An 18,635-nucleotide genomic window follows, 5' to 3' on the forward strand; every position below is an offset into this window, starting at 1 on the left:
TCCCAGCTGGTTGCTAAGGTGTTAATAGGTGGTTGCTATGATGTTCCAGATTGTTGTTAGGATGCTGCTAGATGCTTGCTATAGTTTTCCTTATGATTGCTAAGACATTGCTAAATTGTGGTTGTACTATTCCAGTTTGTTGCTATGGCATTAATAGCTGGCTGCTATGATATTCCATGTGGTTGGCCCTACCATCCACATGGACTATCATAGCAGCCAGCTATTAACACCATAGCATTGTTGATAAGTGGTTGTTATGCTACTGCTAGGGCTGCTGCAGTGTTACTAGGTACTGTCTTTGTTATTCCAGGTGGTTGCTATGGTATTCAAGATATTAGTTTGGTTAGTGCTAGGTTGCTGCTCTGATATTCCATTTGGTTGCTAGAGGTGATATTCCACATGTTTTGCTACATGGTTCCTGTGAGATACCAGGTGGTTGCTAGGATGTTGTTAGGTGGTTGTCATGGTATACAGGTGGTTGCTTGGATGTTCCTAGATTCAGCAAGGGGTTAATCAGGACATAATAGTATAGCTGATAGTCTCCTAGTTATGAACTATGATTATGAACTATGACCCTACAGAACATGATCAGGTGACTGAGTTAACATTTCTCCCTAATTAAAGATAACAAAGTCCTAAATTCTTATTAAATACTGTAGCAAAACTAACTGGTAATAAGAGCACCACAGAAACATGTGCAAAATGAAATAATTGAGGCAAAAAATCAGATTATAAATTTAAAACCAGATTTTAAACCAAATTATTAATTAACCCTATAGATGGCAATATTTCTTTATCAGATCACTGACTACAATATTTAACTCACCTTCGAGAGACCAATCATAGTTTGTTTTTTTGTTTTTTTAATTTTCTGGTGTACTAGATCTCTACTGCTTCATGTTTCAACCAAAAAAATACTAGAACCTCTTCTAAAAATAGACAGTTCATGCTTTAGCACTGGCTATGTACCTAAAACTGGCTATGTACCTAACCCAGTTATCAAACTTCTAATTTAAACACCTGACCTTGACCCATGTCAGAGTTGTAGCAGAGCCGTTCATACCTACGTTAATCAGTAAGGATTTAGGTCTCATCATCGCACAGAGACAACACTGGATAAAATAGTAAATGACCTACTACTGGCCTCTGTTTGTGTCTCATTGCATGTGTTTCTTGACATTAGTGCAGCTTTTGACAGCATTGGTCATATTATTGTCCTTGATAGGTTAGAATTTGTTGTTTAGAGTTAACAGACCTCTCCTGGCTAAAGTCTTATTTGACTGATCATGATCAGTTTGTAGATGTAAATGGTGACTCTTCTACACATACCAAGGTAAAGAGTGGTGTTTTGTCAATATCTTGTTTTAGGCCAACTGCTTTTATCATTATATATGCTTTCTCTGGGTAAACTTTGTAAACTAAAAATTGTATAAGCTTCCACTGTTGTAAATAATAAAAAATATGAAAATATAATATAAATATATAGACTAAAATTTATATATAACAACTGAGTATAATGAGTAATGTGTATTGTGCTACAAACAGGGTAACAGTTAGTGGGAGTGATGGGGAGTGAGAGGGTTAGTGCTGAATGTGTTGTTCAGGAGTCTGATTCTTTGTGTATAGAAGCAGTTTTTTGTCCTTGATTCCACTCTCCCTGTTGGCAGAAGTGTGAAGAGTCTGTGTTGTTGTGTTGTGGATGTGTATTGTCCATGATGCTGTTATCAGCCCTCCCGATGACCCTAGTACTGTAAATGTTCTGGAGTGATGGGAGGCTGCCCCAGAGGTGAACTGTGCAGTTTGCTCTGATTCATCCCAAAGGTGTTCTATTGTGTTGAGGTCAGGACCTTCACACTCATCCATGTCTTTATGGACCTTGCTTTGGTCACTGGTGTGCAGTCATGTTGGAACAGGAAGCGGTCATCCCTAAACTGTTCCCACAAAGTTGGGAGCATGAAATTGTCCAAAATGTCTTGGTATGAAGCTGAAGCATTAAGAGTTCCTTTCACTGGAACTAAGGGGTCAAACCCAACCCCTGAAAAACAACACCTGAATTCAAGGATTTGGAGCGGTGTCCCAATACTTTTGGCAATATAGTGTATCTCCTACTATATTACGCTCCATCACCATAGATGGCGGTAAAAGGACAATAAACTTGTCAGTGAATTGCTAAACGCTAGAGGAAGAAGAAGAAGCAGAAGACTCTTAGTACGAAGAAGAAGAAGAAGAAGAAGAAGAGATTAAAATAAACGTCAACGTAGAGAAGAGCTGCTGTCTAAATTGGAAATATATTTGAACACGTGGTACAGTATGTATTTAGTGTTCATGCACAATGGAAACTACCTGGAGTACTGACATCTATATATGTTTTGGTGTGTATATATATTTATATTTTATTATATAAATGCTAATTGCCGTGTACCCTTGCTGTAAAACTGCACAGTTTGCACAGTGTGTTGTTTTACTGTTGTATAAATATCTGTTCAGGATCTTTCTTCTGAGACATCATTACATTTCCATTGATCTAGAGACATGAGCTTGCTCTTAAGAAGTTTGGCGAGACTATAAACTCACAACCTGCCCAGTTTCGGTCCCACTTCAGCCTAGGAGTGATCAATAAACTATAACCATCAATCATATGATAATGGTATCCATTAAGCTGAATAAGGATTTATTATTGCATGACAGTTAATGCATTAGAATTAGGACCTGAGATCCACAGAGGATATTTTTGTTACAGTTGTTCATGATGCAGGAAAAGCTGAATCATTCAGGTTAACTAAAGAATATCTAAAAAGATCAAGTAAACTGGTGTAATGACTGCTTCTTTATATGCTGCACATTGTGTCAATAGATTTATTCTTTCTGGTTGCTTTTCATGTTTTTGTTTCTATAGGAATCAAAGGGCCAGTATGTACATGCTGTGAGTGAATGGTAGAGCAAGATGCCACTGCTTCTGCGAACGGGTCATGGAGAAAGAGATCAAATCAACAGGTTGCAGAGGGAATAGCCCCCCACTAAACTGTCTAAGAACTATACAGAACAGCAAAGAGCAAGCTTTACAGATCTCCAGCAAAGAGCACAGAGCTGTGGGTTTCGTGTTGGTGCATGCGGGTAGGGGTTTCAATTTTCTGCTTTCGGACATGATCTATATCAGAAATCAGATTTATAAATCGTCTTTATGTATTTTTTTTTTTAAAAGGTCTTTACTATGAACTCATTCTAAATAAAATAGTAGAATCTCTCTTTACAACTTTTTAGAGCATTTTTAGGTGTGAGGACTCATGATGTACATCAATAAGCCTTAAGCACTGACTTAATAACACTGATGATCTCCTCATCATGGGACCTGTTAGTGGGTGGGATATATTAGGCAGCAAGTGAACATTTTGTCCTCAATGTTGAGAGAGTTTGATGAAGGGCCAAATTGTGATGGCTAGACAACTGGATCAGAGCATCTCCAAAACTTCAGCTCTTGTGGGGTGTTCCCGGTCTGCAGTGGTCAGTATCTATCAAAAGTGGTCCAAGGAAGGGACAGTAGTGAACCAGCGACAGGGTCTTGGGCGGTCAAGGCGTGGGGAGAGAAGGCTGGCCCGTGTGATCCGAACCAACAGACGAGCTACTGTTGCTCAGATTGCTGAAGAAGTTAATGCTGGTTCTGATAAAAAGGTGTCAGAATACACAGTGCATCACAGTTTGTTGTGTATGGGGCTGCATAACTGCAGACCAGTCAGGGTACCCATGCTGACCCCTGTCCAATGTTGAAAGCGCCAACAATAGGCACTCAAGCCAAGCAAGCATCTGTGGGATGTGCTGAACAAACAAGTCTGATCCTTGGAGGCTCCACCTTGCAACTTAGAGGATTTAAAGGATCTGCTGCTAAAATCTAGGTGCCAGATACCACAGCACACCTCCAGGGATCTAGTGGAGTCCATGCCTCGAAGGGTCAGGGCTGTGTTGGTGGCAGAAGGGGGACCAACATAATATTAGGCAGGTGGTCATAATGTTATGGCTGATCGGTGTATTTATACAGCATTTTTATTACTCTGAGCACAGAGCTAGCTAGGTGCATAATCCACCATTATCGAATTAAATAATTTGCTAACCTTTGCTTTCAAAATGGCATCAGTTCTTCGTGCCATGGATTCTACAAAAGTTTTAAAAATCAGATTTGTGATTCTGGTCCATGTTGACATTATTGCATCAGGCAATTCTTGCAGATTTTCAGGTGTGCTTTCATGCTATGAATCTCCCATTCTATCCCAAAGATGTTCTGTGGTATTCAGATCAAGTACAGGGAAGGACTGAAGAACACTGAACTGATTGTCATGTTTGTTGTCATGAAAACAGTTTGAGACTTTATGACTTTGACATGATGCGTTATCATGCTGGACGTATTTATTTGCTATTATAGTACTTTATGTTGGAAGTTGGTTAAATTGTGGCCATGCAGAAATACACATTGTCAGCAACAATATTTCAGTGTTGTGGCATACAATCTAGGATTAGTATTAATGGTGGTCTAACCATCGTCCACACCATTACACCTGCCTGGACTGTTGACACAAGGCAGGTTGCGTCGATGGATTCATGGTACCAAATTCTGACCGTACAGTTGTGCATTTTTATAGTATTCATCCGTCCAGTTTTGGTGAGACTGTGCTCACTGCTTTCTGTTCTTGCCTGACAGATGTGGAACCCAGTGTGATCTTCTGCTGTTGTATCCCATCCGCATCGAGGAGTTCTGTATTTTGAGACGCTTTGTGCTCACCACAGTTGCACAGATTGGTTATCTAAGTTATCAGCCTTTCTGACAGCTTGGCCATTCTTTAATGATCTCCCTCAAATTTACCATAATTATGTAAAGTGGTCATGCATCTTTGATAAATAGAAAAACATTGAAGAAGCATGTTAATAAAAAGGGAATCTAGTACATTAGGAATCATTTTTATTTAATCCATTTAATGTTGCATGAGTATCAGTTGCAGTGTTAATCAGAGACATGTGAAGACAGGGTTATGTTTAAGATTCTAGTTGTTGCACAGTAGAGACAGGCAGCTTGGGGATTTGGCCATTCAGCCATAAGTACATTAGTGAGGTCCTGGTACTGATGTCGGGCGGGAAAGCCTGAATGTGTTGATGGTTCATCCCAAAGATGTTCAGTGGGGTTAAAGTCAGGGCTCTGTGTAGAACCATGGCAAACCATATCATGATAGGGCTTGCTTTGTACATTATCAAGCTGGAGCAGCTTTGGGCTAGACATCTTGGTTTCATTATAGGGGAGTTATAATACTACAGAATACAGATGCATCCTATATGATTGTAGGCTTCCAGCTCTGTGGCCCATATGTTTTATGTTCCAAGAAATTAGTTACTGCTAACATGTTAAATTCTGCCTTTTGCAGTAAATTGTTAACAGTATTGGTTATTATGTTATTATTTATTATTGAAATACTAATTGTTTTCTTTTCTTTTTTTCATGCAGGGGCAGGGTATCATTCTGAATCCAAAGCCAAGGAGTATAAACATGTCTGCAAAAGAGCCTGTCAGAAAGTTAGTGTCTATCATATTTTATATTTTTAGTTTCTTTTTTAAATGTATTTATTAGTGGATATTAAACGTATTGGACTGTTAAAACTGCAGGTTTTTGTGATGTAAAATAAATTTAATGTTAAATTATGTCAGATATTTTCTCATCAGTGATTTAGCAACCAGCCAAAGCCAAGAAAAAAACAAAAAGAAATGTTTTATGGGGGAAAGAAAATGACCTTTTTTTGGTGTAAGAGATCCTGATTTGACGGATTGATTCTGCTCTTTTGTGAAGAAATTTCAGATGTATCAAAATAGTTTTTTAGGTCTAGCAAAAGTTTACAGACATGATGCCAAAATAGATCAATGATTCCCTCTTTCTTGTCCTAGCTATAAAAAACCCCAGCCCCATAACATGATCTTTCCTTTTTTGTGCAAGACAAAAAAGGTGCAAGGTATCTTGTATTTTGAAATGATACCTTATTATTCCACCTTGGTCACATTGGATTGCCAGATATTCCTGCACTAACTATAATGTTGTCATAATAGCTTTAAAGTAAATAATTTTTCCCTCACTGTATATATAAAACACACACACACACACACACACACATATATATATATATATATTTATTTATTTATATATACATACATACATACAGGGGTTGGACAATGAAACTGAAACGCCTGGATTTAGTCCACAATAATTCATTAGTATGGTGTAGGGCCTCCTTTTGCGGCCAATACAGCATCAATTCATCTTGGGAATGACAGATACAAGTCCTGCACAGTGGCCAGAGGGATTTTGAGCCATTCTTCTTGCAGAATAGTGGCCAGGTCACTACGTGATGCTGGTGGAGGAAAACGTTTCCTGACTCGCTCCTCCAAAACACCCCAAAGTGGCTCAATAATATTTAGATCTGGTGACTGTGCAGGCCATGGGAGATGTTCAACTTCACTTTCATGTTCACCAGTCTTGCTGTGTGTATTGGTGCATTATCATCCTGATACACGGCACCGCCTTCAGGATACAATATTTGAACCATTGGGTGCACATGGTCCTCCAGAATGGTTCGGTAGTCCTTGGCAGTGACGCGCCCATCTAGCACAAGTATTGGGCCTAGGGAATGCCATGATATTGCAGCCCAAACCATCACTGATCCACCCCCATGCTTCTCTCTGGGCATGCAACAGTCTGGGTGGTGCGCTTCTTTGGGGCTTCTCCACACCGTAACTCTCCCGGATGTGGGAAAGACAGTGAAGGTGGACTCATCAGAGAACGATACATGTTTCACATTGTCCACAGCCCAAGATTTTCGCTGCTGGCACCATTGAAACCGACGTTTGGCACTGGCACAAGTGACCAAAGGTTTGGCTATAGCAGCCCGGCCATGCACATTGACCCTGTGGAGCTCCCGACAGTTTTGGTGGAAACAGGAGAGTTGAGGTGCACATTTAATTCTGCAGTGAGTTGGGCAGCTGTGGTTTTATGTTTTTTGGATATAGTCCGGGTTAGCACCCGGACATCCCTTTCAGACAGCTTCCTCTTGCATCCACAGTTACTCCTGTTGGATGTGGTTCGTCCTTCTTGGTGGTATGCTGACATTACCCTGGATACCGTGGCTCTTGATACATCACAAAGACTTGCTGTCTTAGTCACAGATGCGCCAGCGAGACGTTCACCAACAATTTGTCCTCTTTTGAACTCTGATATGTCACCAATAATGTTGTGTGCATTGCAATATTTTAAGCAAAACTGTGCTGTTACTCTGCTAATTAAACCTTCACACTCTGCTCTTACTGGTGGAATGTGCAATCAATGAAGATTGGCCACCAGGCTGGTCAAATTTAGACATGAAACCTCCAACACTAAATTGGCCAGTGTTTCAGGTTCATTGTCCAACCCCTGTATATGTATATGTGTATATATATATATATATAATATATATATATGTATGTATATGTATATGTATGTATGTATGTATGTGTGTGTGTGTGTGTGTGTGTGTGTGTGTGTGTGTGTGTATTTTATATATACAGTGAGGGGAAAAATTATTTGATCCCCTGCTGATTTTGTACATTTGCCCACTCACAAAGAAATGATCAGTGTGTAATTTTAATGGTCGGTTTATCTGAACAGTGTCAGAGGCAGAATAACAACAAAAAAATCCAGAAAAACACAATTCAAAAAAGTTATACATTGATTTGCATTTTATTGAGTGAAATAAGTATTTGACCCCTTTGCAAAACATGACATAGTACTTGGTGGCAAACCCTTGTTGGCAATCACAGACGTCAGACATTTCTTGTAGTTGGCCACCAGGTTTTCACACATCTCACATCTCAAGGAATTTGAGCCCACTCCTCTTTGCATCCACGACCCATTTTCAATGCCCTGGCTGAGGGAAGGAGGTTCTCACTCAAGATTTGACGGTACATGGCTCCGTCCATCGTCCCTTTGATGCGGTGCGCTTGTCCTCTCCCCTTAGCAGAAAAACACCCCCAAAGCATAATGTTCCCACCTCCGTGTTTGACGGTGGGGATGGTCTTCTTGGAGTCATAGGCAGCATTCCTCCTCCTCCAAACACGGCGAGTTCAGTTGAAGCCAAAGAGCTGGATTTTGGTCTCATTTGACCACAACACTTTCACCCAGTTCTCCTCTGAATCATTCAGATGTTCACTGGCAAACTTCAGATGAGCCTGTACATGTGCTTTCTTTAGCAGGAGGACCTTGCGGGCGCTACTGGATTTCAGTCTTTCACGGCGTAGTGTGTTACCAGTTGTTTTCTTGGTGACTGTGGTCCCAGCTGCCTTGAGATCATTAACAAAATCCTCCAGTGTAATTCTGGGCTGATTCCTCGCCGTTCTCATGATGATTGAAACTCCATGAGGTGAGATCTTGCATGGAGCCCCAGACCGAGGAAGATTGACAGTCCTTTTGTGTTTCTTCCATTTGGGAATAATCGCACCAACTGTTGTCACCTTCTCACCAAGCTGCTTGGCGATGGTCTTGTAGCTCATTCCAGCCTTGTGTAGGTCTACAATCTTGTCCCTGACATCCATGGACAGCTCTTTGGTCTTGGCCATGATGGAGAGTTTGAAATCTGATTGATTGCTTCCTTCTGTGGACAGGTGTCTTTCATACAGGTAATGAGCTGAGATTAAGAGCAGTCCCCGAGAGTGCTCCTACTGTAATCTCAGCTCCTTACCTGTATAAAAGACACCTGGGAGCCAGAAATCTTTCTGATTGATAGGGGGTCAAATACTTATTTCACTCATTAAAATGCAAATCAATGTAGAACTTTTCTGAAATGCGTTTTTCTGGATTTTTTTGTTGTTATTCTGTCTCTCACTGTTCAGATAAATCTACCATTAAAATTACAGACTGATCATTTCTTTGTCAGTGGGCAAACGTAAAAAATCAGCAGGGGATCAAATAATTTTTTTCCTCACTGTGTATATATATATATATATATATATAGCAGATGTGTGTGTATTATTTATGATGCATGTGTATTATTTATTAATACATATTACACATATATTACACATACATATATGTTTTATATATATGTGTAATATGTATTAATAAATAATACACATGCATCATAAATAATACACACACATCTGCTGGCCTAAACAGCAGTGATCTGAATCACTGACTTGCATTTTAATATATTTAATATATTTTTCCATGAATGTGTATTAAATTATTCCCAATAGTCTATTCTCTACATTTCATAGCTTTTCTCTTGGTTGTGCTGCTTCCAGTAGTGTATATTTATGTTAATAGTATTTATCCAATCATATTTCAGCCAGTGGCTGACATCATTTGTTGCCAGGGTGATAGAAATCTGCCTTAAGGCCTACAGAATCCATAGTGCAGGTGCCCGTAGCTTAAAATAAGTGGCAATGAAATTGTTCCATTAACTCACAATGGCTGACAGAGGAGAAGAAATCGATTTGGTCGCAGATATCCTTACAAATGCATTTTCAAGACAGACTGTAATAAAATTGACTTCCTTGTGAGGTGTGAAATACTGTAGCCTAATTTCTTTTTTACTTTGCTATTTAATGGTTGATTAGTATCTATTGTCATGGCGTCATGATGGTATAGAGGTGGATTAATTCAGGAAGGACACCAGTGAAGGCCTAGGTGTGAAATGCATATAATATTAGCTTGGATAAAATCAAATTTATTCAGAATCATTTCAGTAATCACAGGTCATGAGTGCAGTTCAGTATTCATGAAGAACTGCTAAGACTATACAGAGGATGGATCCAAAATGAATGAGACCCTATAAGCCCTTCAGTTACTCCATTATTATGGGAAATATTAGGTCTCTTGGCAAAATATGGATGAGTTCAGAGCACTGGTTAGCACCCAGAGGGAGTATTGGGACAGGACAGTGGATTTTGTTTCACTGACACATGATTTTCTGCCAGTGAGGGTGGACAGTGATTCTAGACTGAATTGTAAGAAGAAAGGTGGAGGGGTTGCACAGTTTGTAATCAACTGGACAATCCAGGACATGTTACTGTGAAGGAGCGCTGCTGTTGCTGCCACTGTATTTTCAAGGGACTACTACTGTAATCAACATTTACAGTACAGTGTTTTGTTACCAAATACAGTATCCTACTGTAACATCATTCTACAGTGTTAAGCTATTTTGTCTACAGCAATATATTCTATTTTTACTGTAATTACTGATTCTTATACTGTGTTTATAGATTGAATTACTGTTCATCAAATAATTAAAATATTGCTTTTTGTTATTTTTATAACTGTAGTGACAATAGGAAATGCAAAAAGGAAAATCTCATTCTATTGAGAAGTATGTTTTTAAACCAAAGTGCAGTAAATTGTCAGTAATCATTATTAGGTTTGTCATTAATCATTATTTTTTTATTCAAAACATTTCAAGTGCAGTTAACAATTAACAATACATTAGTCTTAACATTCTTTCAAATGTGAACAGATAGTACAACAATCAAACTGAGAATGGACAAGTTTTCAGAAATCTGTTTTAATATGACCTGACAGGAACTGACAGAGCCTGAAACAAATAATAAATAAAAATAAATAAATAAATAAATGTTTTTTAGGATTTATATTAGTGCTGTATCCTATTCAGCATAAAATGGCAAAAAAAAACCAATTAGCAAAAACCTTTTTAGAGAAGGATATACTTGGTGAAGAGTTGTGAACTGTTTGCTTGGGACTAAGTAAAAGTTAGGCCTAAGCATTAGTTTACCATTCTAAGGTCAAACCATTCATGGAAACGGGTACGATAGGCTCCAAAAAATATTGAGTTCCCACAATAATACTGCAACATACAATTATCTATGACTTCTCATGCTCCAAAGTCCATTTAACCTGGTCACCAACGCAAATGTTAGATTATTTGAATGAAAAATGATTTCTCTGTCTTCTTATGCCGTGTCGTCCATTTATTCTGCATCACAGGAAACTACTGTCACACACCACTGGTGTATTTACACTATATTGCCAAAAGTATTCGCTCACCCATCCAAATAATCAGAATCAGGTGTTTCAATCACTTCCATGGCCACAGGTGTATAAAATCAAGCACCTAGGCATGCAGACTGTTTTTACAAACATTTGTGAAAGAATGGGTCGCTCTCAGGAGCTCAGTGAATTCCAGCGTGGAACTGTGATAGGATGCCACCTGTGCAACAAATCCAGTCGTGAAATTTCCTCGCTCCTAAATATTCCACAGTCAACTGTCAGCTGTATTATAAGAACGTGGAAGTGTTTGGGAACGACAGCAACTCAGCTACGAAGTGGTAGGCCACGTAAACTGACGGAGCGGGGTCAGCGGATGCTGAGGCGCATAGTGCGAAGAGGTCGCCAACTTTCTGCAGAGTCAATCGCTACAGACCTCCAAACTTCATGTGGCCTTCAGATTAGCTCAAGAACAGTGCGCAGAGAGCTTCATGGAATGGGTTTCCATGGCCGAGCAGCTGCATCCAAGCCATACATCACCAAGTGCAATGCAAAGCGTCGGATGCAGTGGTGTAAAGCACGCCGCCACTGGACTCTAGAGCAGTGGAGACGCGTTCTCTGGAGTGACGAATCGCGCTTCTCCATCTGGCAATCTGATGGACGAGTCTGGGTTTGGTGGTTGCCAGGAGAACGGTACTTGTCTGACTGCATTGTGCCAAGTGTACAGTTTGGTGGAGGGGGGATTATGGTGTGGGGTTGTTTTTCAGGAGCTGGGCTTGGCCCCTTAGTTCCAGTGAAAGGAACTCTGAATGCTTCAGCATACCAAGACATTTTGGACAATTCCATGCTCCCAACTTTGTGGGAACAGTTTGGAGCTGGCCCCTTCCTCTTCCAACATGACTGTGCACCAGTGCACAAAGCAAGGTCCATAAAGACATGGATGACAGAGTCTGGTGTGGATGAACTTGACTGTCCTGCACAGAGTCCTGACCTCAACCTGATAGAACACCTTTGGGATGAATTAGAGCGGAGACTGTGAGCCAGGCCTTCTCGTCCAACATCAGTGTGTGACCTCACAAATGCGCTTCTGGAAGAATGGTCAAAAATTCCCATAAACACACTCCTAAACCTTGTGGACAGCCTTCCCAGAAGAGTTGAAGCTGTTATAGCTGCAAAGGGTGGATCGACGTCATATTGAACCCTATGGATTAGGAATGGGATGTCACTTAAGTTCATATGCGAGTCAAGGCAGGTGAGCGAATACTTTTGGCAATATAGTGTGTATATATATGTGTATTATTAATACATATTACACATATATAACATATATGTATGTGTAATAATTTTATATATATATATATATATAAAATCAGTCAGAGAATGTAATGTCTCTAATGAGGCATATATATTTGCAGACACTCTGTAAGAGAGATACAGTAAAATACTTTGATAAATGACCTAAGTTGATAAATTTATAGTAAAGGGTTACAGTGTAGGGTTCTAAGGCAATTTTTCATGTTTTCAACGCTAGACATTTTTTATATTAGAATCTATAGGGGTTTAATATTAATGTGAATGATATAAATTCAGTAAATGGCATACGTTTTATGACCCTGTGTGATTTTTAAATAGCATTTTTTTTTACTAAAAAAAAGTAGTACTTTAAATAAATGTTCTTTTGCAGGCCATGGAGAGGTTGAGAGATGGTGCCATGGCAGTGGAGGCAGTGACTGCAGCTCTTCTAGAGCTAGAGGTGATGGCTCTTTGCATTTTTTTCTTTCCCCTAAGCTTGTTTTTAATATTTTAATAATATTGGTCCTTATTAATCAAAGTTGTGTAAAAAAGTTGAGAATGAACAGATCAGCACATGGGCAATGATGGCTCAGCAGGCTCAGTGTTACTGATTGGAAGGAGCGGAGGTTCACTGCACTGCCAAGCTGACACTGTCCAATATGCCAGTGGCCATAGAAATATGTAGCTGTATAAGAAAACTGGTCTGATTTGACAAACGGCTATCTAAAAAATGTTTCACCCAGATCGGGACAATTTCACAGCTGTAATTTAAAAAAAATAAAACATTTCAGCAAAATCTTCTTGCCTAGGAATACTACAGATATCTCATTAGGTAAATAAGCAGCCACTTTAACAAGTACAGTGGTAGAAAGTACATTCAGTCTGCCTAAATATTAGTGAACCTGCTAGCTGACTGTGCCTTCCTCTCACTTTCAATGTTCTGCTTTGATCAAAGTTGCTGGTCATGTTTCATAGCAAAATGCATGCATCTATGCATCAAAATGCATCTATAACTAAATAATTCAGTTTGTAAACAGCAGTCATTTTATCCTCAATGCATACATGCCATTGCTTATGCTGTATAACTGGCAAATTGAGATTAGCCTTTTTGTAAAATATTTACAAAATGTCACTGTCATTTTTCCATGAATATATAGAATAAAGGATATTATTATTAAATGTGAAAGGAATAATGATTGTGTGGGACTGAGTTACCTGTTAGTCCTTAAGGCTATAAAAAAAGGCTGCTATAAAGGAGACAGTTTTCTTAGTCATATTTACTATTTTTAAATTTTAATTTATTATTCTGAAGTTAAATGCAGATGCGGCAGTCTTTCACTGGCATCAGAATAGCATACCTCAATGCAAAATTGTTGTCTTTTTTACTTTAGATGCTTGCTGGAGTGCTTATGTAGGCTGCCACACAGGTTCACTGAAAGAATAAGGGCTGTGGGATGTGGTAGCTTAGTGGTTAAGGTGTTGGACTAGTGATCGGAAGGTTACGAGTTCGAATCCCAGGTCAGCCAAGCTGAGCAAGGCCCTTAACCCTCAATTGCTCATATCTGCTCATATCATATGTCTGTTCAATCATTAAAACTGATAATAACGTTAGTAGAAATGTAACATGCTATGTAGTAACTGAATCAGTGGACTTGCTGATAATCTGGTCAGATTAGAAGTGAGTTCTGGATTTACAGACACACCTTTTGTGAAGTGCCCTTCATGGGAAGAATAATTCATAACACTAAACCTGAACAGTCTTCTTAAACCGTTTACAACTCTAGTAGAATGCAATATCCAAGTATTTTATAAAGATATTGTAAAATGCATACCTTTATGTGAATCAGTACTACTAAGAATTATAACAACAATAATAATTTATACTGCTCACACAAACTGTAAATTTATTGATAATTTAGAAATATGTTGCGTTTTGTAGAGAAACAGTTCATAATGCCTCCACTGTGAGCAAATGAAGCGTAACAACAGAAAGATAATCCATGCAGGAGATGCAAAATCTGGACAAGCATAAGGTTATCTTTAGTATTGTTTTTGTTTACAGGATTCACCGTTCACCAATGCTGGTACTGGGTCCAATCTAAACCTGGTTGGGGATATTGAATGTGATGCCAGCATCATGGAGGGAAAATCATTAGATTACGGAGCAGTTGGTGCTTTAAGCGGTGGGTTGATTAATATTGGTTACATATCCTTCTACATACTCAAAAATCTCTGGCCTTTTTTAAAAACTATGTCAAATACATGTCAAGGCGAAGTATATATACTCATGTTTGGTATTATTAAGGGGTCTTTTTGAATTCGAGCTTGTTAAGTACTAGAGAAATGTTTAACACAGAGTAGTACAATTTTAAGTCACAAAAGAATGATGTAAAATAGATAGTTATAATAGGAATAAAACACAGGAGCATTTGGGAACAACTCACTTCTTGTGTAGCGCAAGTTTTACTAATTCTTTCATTTCTTTCCTTTCTTGCTTCCAGTTCAATATCTAAACAAAAACAATTGATTATTTGATCAGATGAATCTCCTCTGTGCCAAGCCTTGTCACAGTTTTCTGTCCTTCTGTGACTTTTTAACTGAATCCAAAGATAGCATGGATATATAGTTCCATGATTTTAGGACAAACAGAAGGTATAAACAAAATGGCTGTTTATCTTGTGACAAGTAGGTGGTGCGTTTCTGGAACATTTGTTTTGCTGTGCTATTCGTTGAAGCATTATACATGAACGGTTTGGTCTGTCAAAAACATTTGAATAAATTTTGGTCTTCATTAAACATGATCTGAGCAAAAAAATTGCTGAAGTTATAAAGAAAGAAAAACTGTGAAATGGTAGTTGGTTTTTTTTATGATTTAAATGAAGTCTTGCGAAAGTTATTTTTAGGCTAAAAATTACAAGAAGACACTTGGGTTTTTGACAAAACAATTCAAAAGTTTTGGCTATTTTTGTCATTTCTATCTAGCTGTCTATCTATTCCAAATTCTAATTGTAAAAATTAAGCGGTCTAAAACCCATGTTGCCGTGTTCATGAATTTTAATCACTTTAGCGCCACTGTGTGGCCAATCAGGATGTGACTGCTGTTGTAGACTGCTGGTGTACTACCATCCCTTAAAGTCTCTAGGCCATACAGTTTGGTCTGCACAATCAGTTTTACGGCAGAGAAAAAAAAGAAAAAAACACCACAGACGGCGCCTGTGAGCTTGGCTGCCATTACGACTGCTCCGACCACGCTTTATTTATTATTGTTTATTTATATACATAAAACCATCCACAATGCTCCAACATGCTGCTCCACTGCCTACAATGCAGGACTCGCCCCCAGGAACATGGATGAATACAAGGCTGCATCCTACAGCGCGTGCAGATCACTGAAAGAGGCAGAGAGTGCCAGAGCAGAAAACGTGGTCATTACATTGACCAGCTAGCACCTGAGATATTCACTGAGATATTCACCCTCTTCCTGGAACAGTCTATAATTCCCAACTGCTTTAAACAGTCATCATTCCTGTCCCGAAGAAACCCCAGCATATCTGCCTTAACAACTATTGCCCAGTAGCCCTGAACTTTGTTGTGATGGAGTAATTCTAAAGACTATTCAGAGACTTCATTACTTCTTCACTGCCTGACACACTGGACCCACTACTATTTGTGTACTGTCCAAACCGCTCTACCACTCTACCCCCATCATACAGCCCTGAGTTATGGCAAAATGCTGTTTGTTGACTACAGCATTTAACACCATAATTTTCTCCATACTAACCTCTTAGATCCTGGTCCACATCCAATCCCCTGTGTTGTTGGATCTTCCTGGAACTTCCAGACAGACAGACCACAAGCAATACAGGTGGGCGAACATCTTCCACCCTCCCTCACCCTTAACACTGGAGCCCCCCAGGTTTGTGTTCTGAGCTGTACTGACTGTACTCCTACAACTATGTGGCCACTTCCAGCTCCACCAACATCATCAGGTTTGCTGTCAACACTGTTGTGGCGGGCCTTATCTCCAACAACGAGATGGACGCATCCCTGAGGAGTGCTGATGGTGAGAGTCCCGGATGTGAGCGTCCTCAACCTCACCATGCTTGAGCGTCCTCAAGCTCGTCCAAATCTATAGTTGCAGCTTAGCTTCTGCCTGTAGGTTGGAAGTAGATAAACCATGGAGTGATCAGAGAGTCCTAAGGCTGCACGTGGGATGGCACAATATGCATCCTTTAGAAATAGAAATTAGAAATAGCCTTTATTTTTCACATATACATTAAAGCACAGTGAAATTCTTTCTTCGCATATCCCATCCTTGGAGGTTGGGGTCAGAGCGCAGGGTCAGCCATGATACAGCGCCCCTGGAGCAGACATGGTTAACAGTGGTCTAACAGTGGTCCAGTATATTTTTTTGTCTCTGGTGGGACATGAGATGTGTTGTCTGTATTTTTAGGAATTTCACAGAAAATTTGACCTTTTTTTAAGTCTCCCATAGTTATGATGGACGAGTCCTGGTGTTGTCAAGTCTCCAATGTGGTCAGCCAGCTTGTGGTAGGAAGTACACACTCACCAGAATAAATGAGAAAAAGTTTCAGTTTTGTTCAAGAGAAAGTGGACATTCGCCAGATGTATGCTTGGCAGCAGAGTTCTAAAGCCTCAAAAAGAGTTTCACAAACGTTCCGGCTTGTTTCCCTCATTTGCGTCTCCTTCTGTACTTGTGGAGCACTGCTGCACCTCTGAATAAGATGTCCAACAGAACATCTGAACGATCAAATACCGGTGCAAAATTATCAGGTATGCTCTGCTGAATGTTTAGCAGTTCATCCCCTAGGGAAACTGATCAGGAAAGAGTGACAAAAAGTAAGACACAGAAACAAAAGTAACAAAAACATGAGAGAACTCCACAATGAGGCAGCCATCCACGACGGCTTCAAGATTCAAAGAACTTTATTAATCCCAGGGGGAAACTTCTTAAGTCAGTTAGATAGGTAGTTTTAACGTTAGGGCTAATTTTTTTAATTTCGTTATTGTTTTCTTCTCTGATTTTCGATGCACCATTTTTTGCTGATATCGGCCCCATACTGATCCTGCGTATTGGATTGGTGCAATATCTACTCACAATGGCCCCTATAATTACAGCATGTTTCTGCTCAAAATACTAAATGAGGTAACTGCATGGAGTCTGTGACATAGAGTACAATACTGGCATATACTGATTTATTTACTCTCAGTTTAATCAGACCTATACGCAAACACCAACAGGTTTTTCTTGTTGATATGTTTTCAGGAATCAAGAATCCAGTATTGGTGGCTAGAGCACTGCTGAATGAAGCACAGAAAGGGAAACTTTCAGCTGGAAGAATTCCTCCCTGGTGAGCTCTGTTTTTATTACCCTGATTGCTCTGAATTACTAAAGACTTAATTTTTTTTTTTTTTTTTTTTAGTTTTTTAGCTGGGATTGGAGCTCAGCAATGGGCAGTCAGTCATGGTATACCTCCATGTCCTTCAGAGAAGATGGCCACCAGTAAGTATTTTGTAAAATATCAACAATATCATAGCTCATTAGAATATACAGCAAACTTAAGTGCTGTATATATACACTAGAATATACAACAAAACTTAATGATCAGTTACAAGTACATCTGTCAGACAAATATTACACTTTTAAGTGGCTTCTACATTGCTCAATAAAAATTAAAGGAACACTTTTTAATCTGAGCTGACCTGAGTATAGCATCAGGTTAGTTAAACTCCTGGGACATTGATCTGGTCAGTTAGGTAGCAGAGGGGGTTGTTAAACAATTTCAGCTGTTTTGGTGTTATTGAAATTAACATCAGGCACACTAGATGGGCAACAGAGAGACGACCTCCAAAACAGGAATGGTTTTACTGGTGGAGGCCACTGACAATTTTTTTACTCATCTTTTCTGACTGTTTTTCAATAGATTTGCATTTGGCTAGGGTCAGTGTCACTACTAGTAGCATGAGGCGATGAGCATGAGCATCAATACGTGCTATTGCCAGAAGGGTTGCTGTGTCTCCCAGCACAGTCTCAAGAGCATGGAGGAGATTCCAGGAGACAGGCAGTTACTCTAGGAGAGCTGGACAGGGCCGTAAAAAGTCCTTAACCCATCAGCAGGACCGGTATCTGCTCCTTGTTGCAAGGAGGAACAGGATGAGCACTGCCAGAGCCCTATAAAATGACCTCCAGCAGGCCACTGGTATGATTGTCTCTGACCAAACAATCAGAAACAGACTTCATGAGGGTGGTCTGAGGGCCCAATGTCCTCTAATGGGCCCTATGCTTACTGCCCAGCACCGTGGAGCTTGATTGCATTTGCCATTG

At 39.5% G+C, this 18,635-nt stretch overlaps 1 protein-coding gene across 2 annotated transcripts in view; it reads left to right on the forward strand.

Moving 5' to 3' along the window:
• The first annotated feature begins 2,187 nt into the window (after positions 1 to 2,187).
• The window catches only part of tasp1 (taspase, threonine aspartase, 1), a 30,342-nt gene continuing 13,894 nt past the window's right edge, over positions 2,188 to 18,635 (forward strand). For both annotated transcript variants that reach the window (XM_058384942.1, XM_058384943.1), the window contains exons 1-7: positions 2,188 to 2,372; positions 2,897 to 3,114; positions 5,486 to 5,553; positions 12,681 to 12,749; positions 14,352 to 14,472; positions 17,577 to 17,661; positions 17,734 to 17,813. In XM_058384942.1, the coding sequence (XP_058240925.1) occupies positions 2,970 to 3,114; positions 5,486 to 5,553; positions 12,681 to 12,749; positions 14,352 to 14,472; positions 17,577 to 17,661; positions 17,734 to 17,813 (568 nt within the window). In that variant the 5' untranslated portion in view covers positions 2,188 to 2,372; positions 2,897 to 2,969. The remainder of the gene's footprint in view (positions 2,373 to 2,896; positions 3,115 to 5,485; positions 5,554 to 12,680; positions 12,750 to 14,351; positions 14,473 to 17,576; positions 17,662 to 17,733; positions 17,814 to 18,635) is intronic.

The sequence above is a fragment of the Hemibagrus wyckioides genome, linkage group LG29, assembly GCF_019097595.1.
Source record: "Hemibagrus wyckioides isolate EC202008001 linkage group LG29, SWU_Hwy_1.0, whole genome shotgun sequence".
Lineage (NCBI taxonomy): Eukaryota > Metazoa > Chordata > Actinopteri > Siluriformes > Bagridae > Hemibagrus > Hemibagrus wyckioides.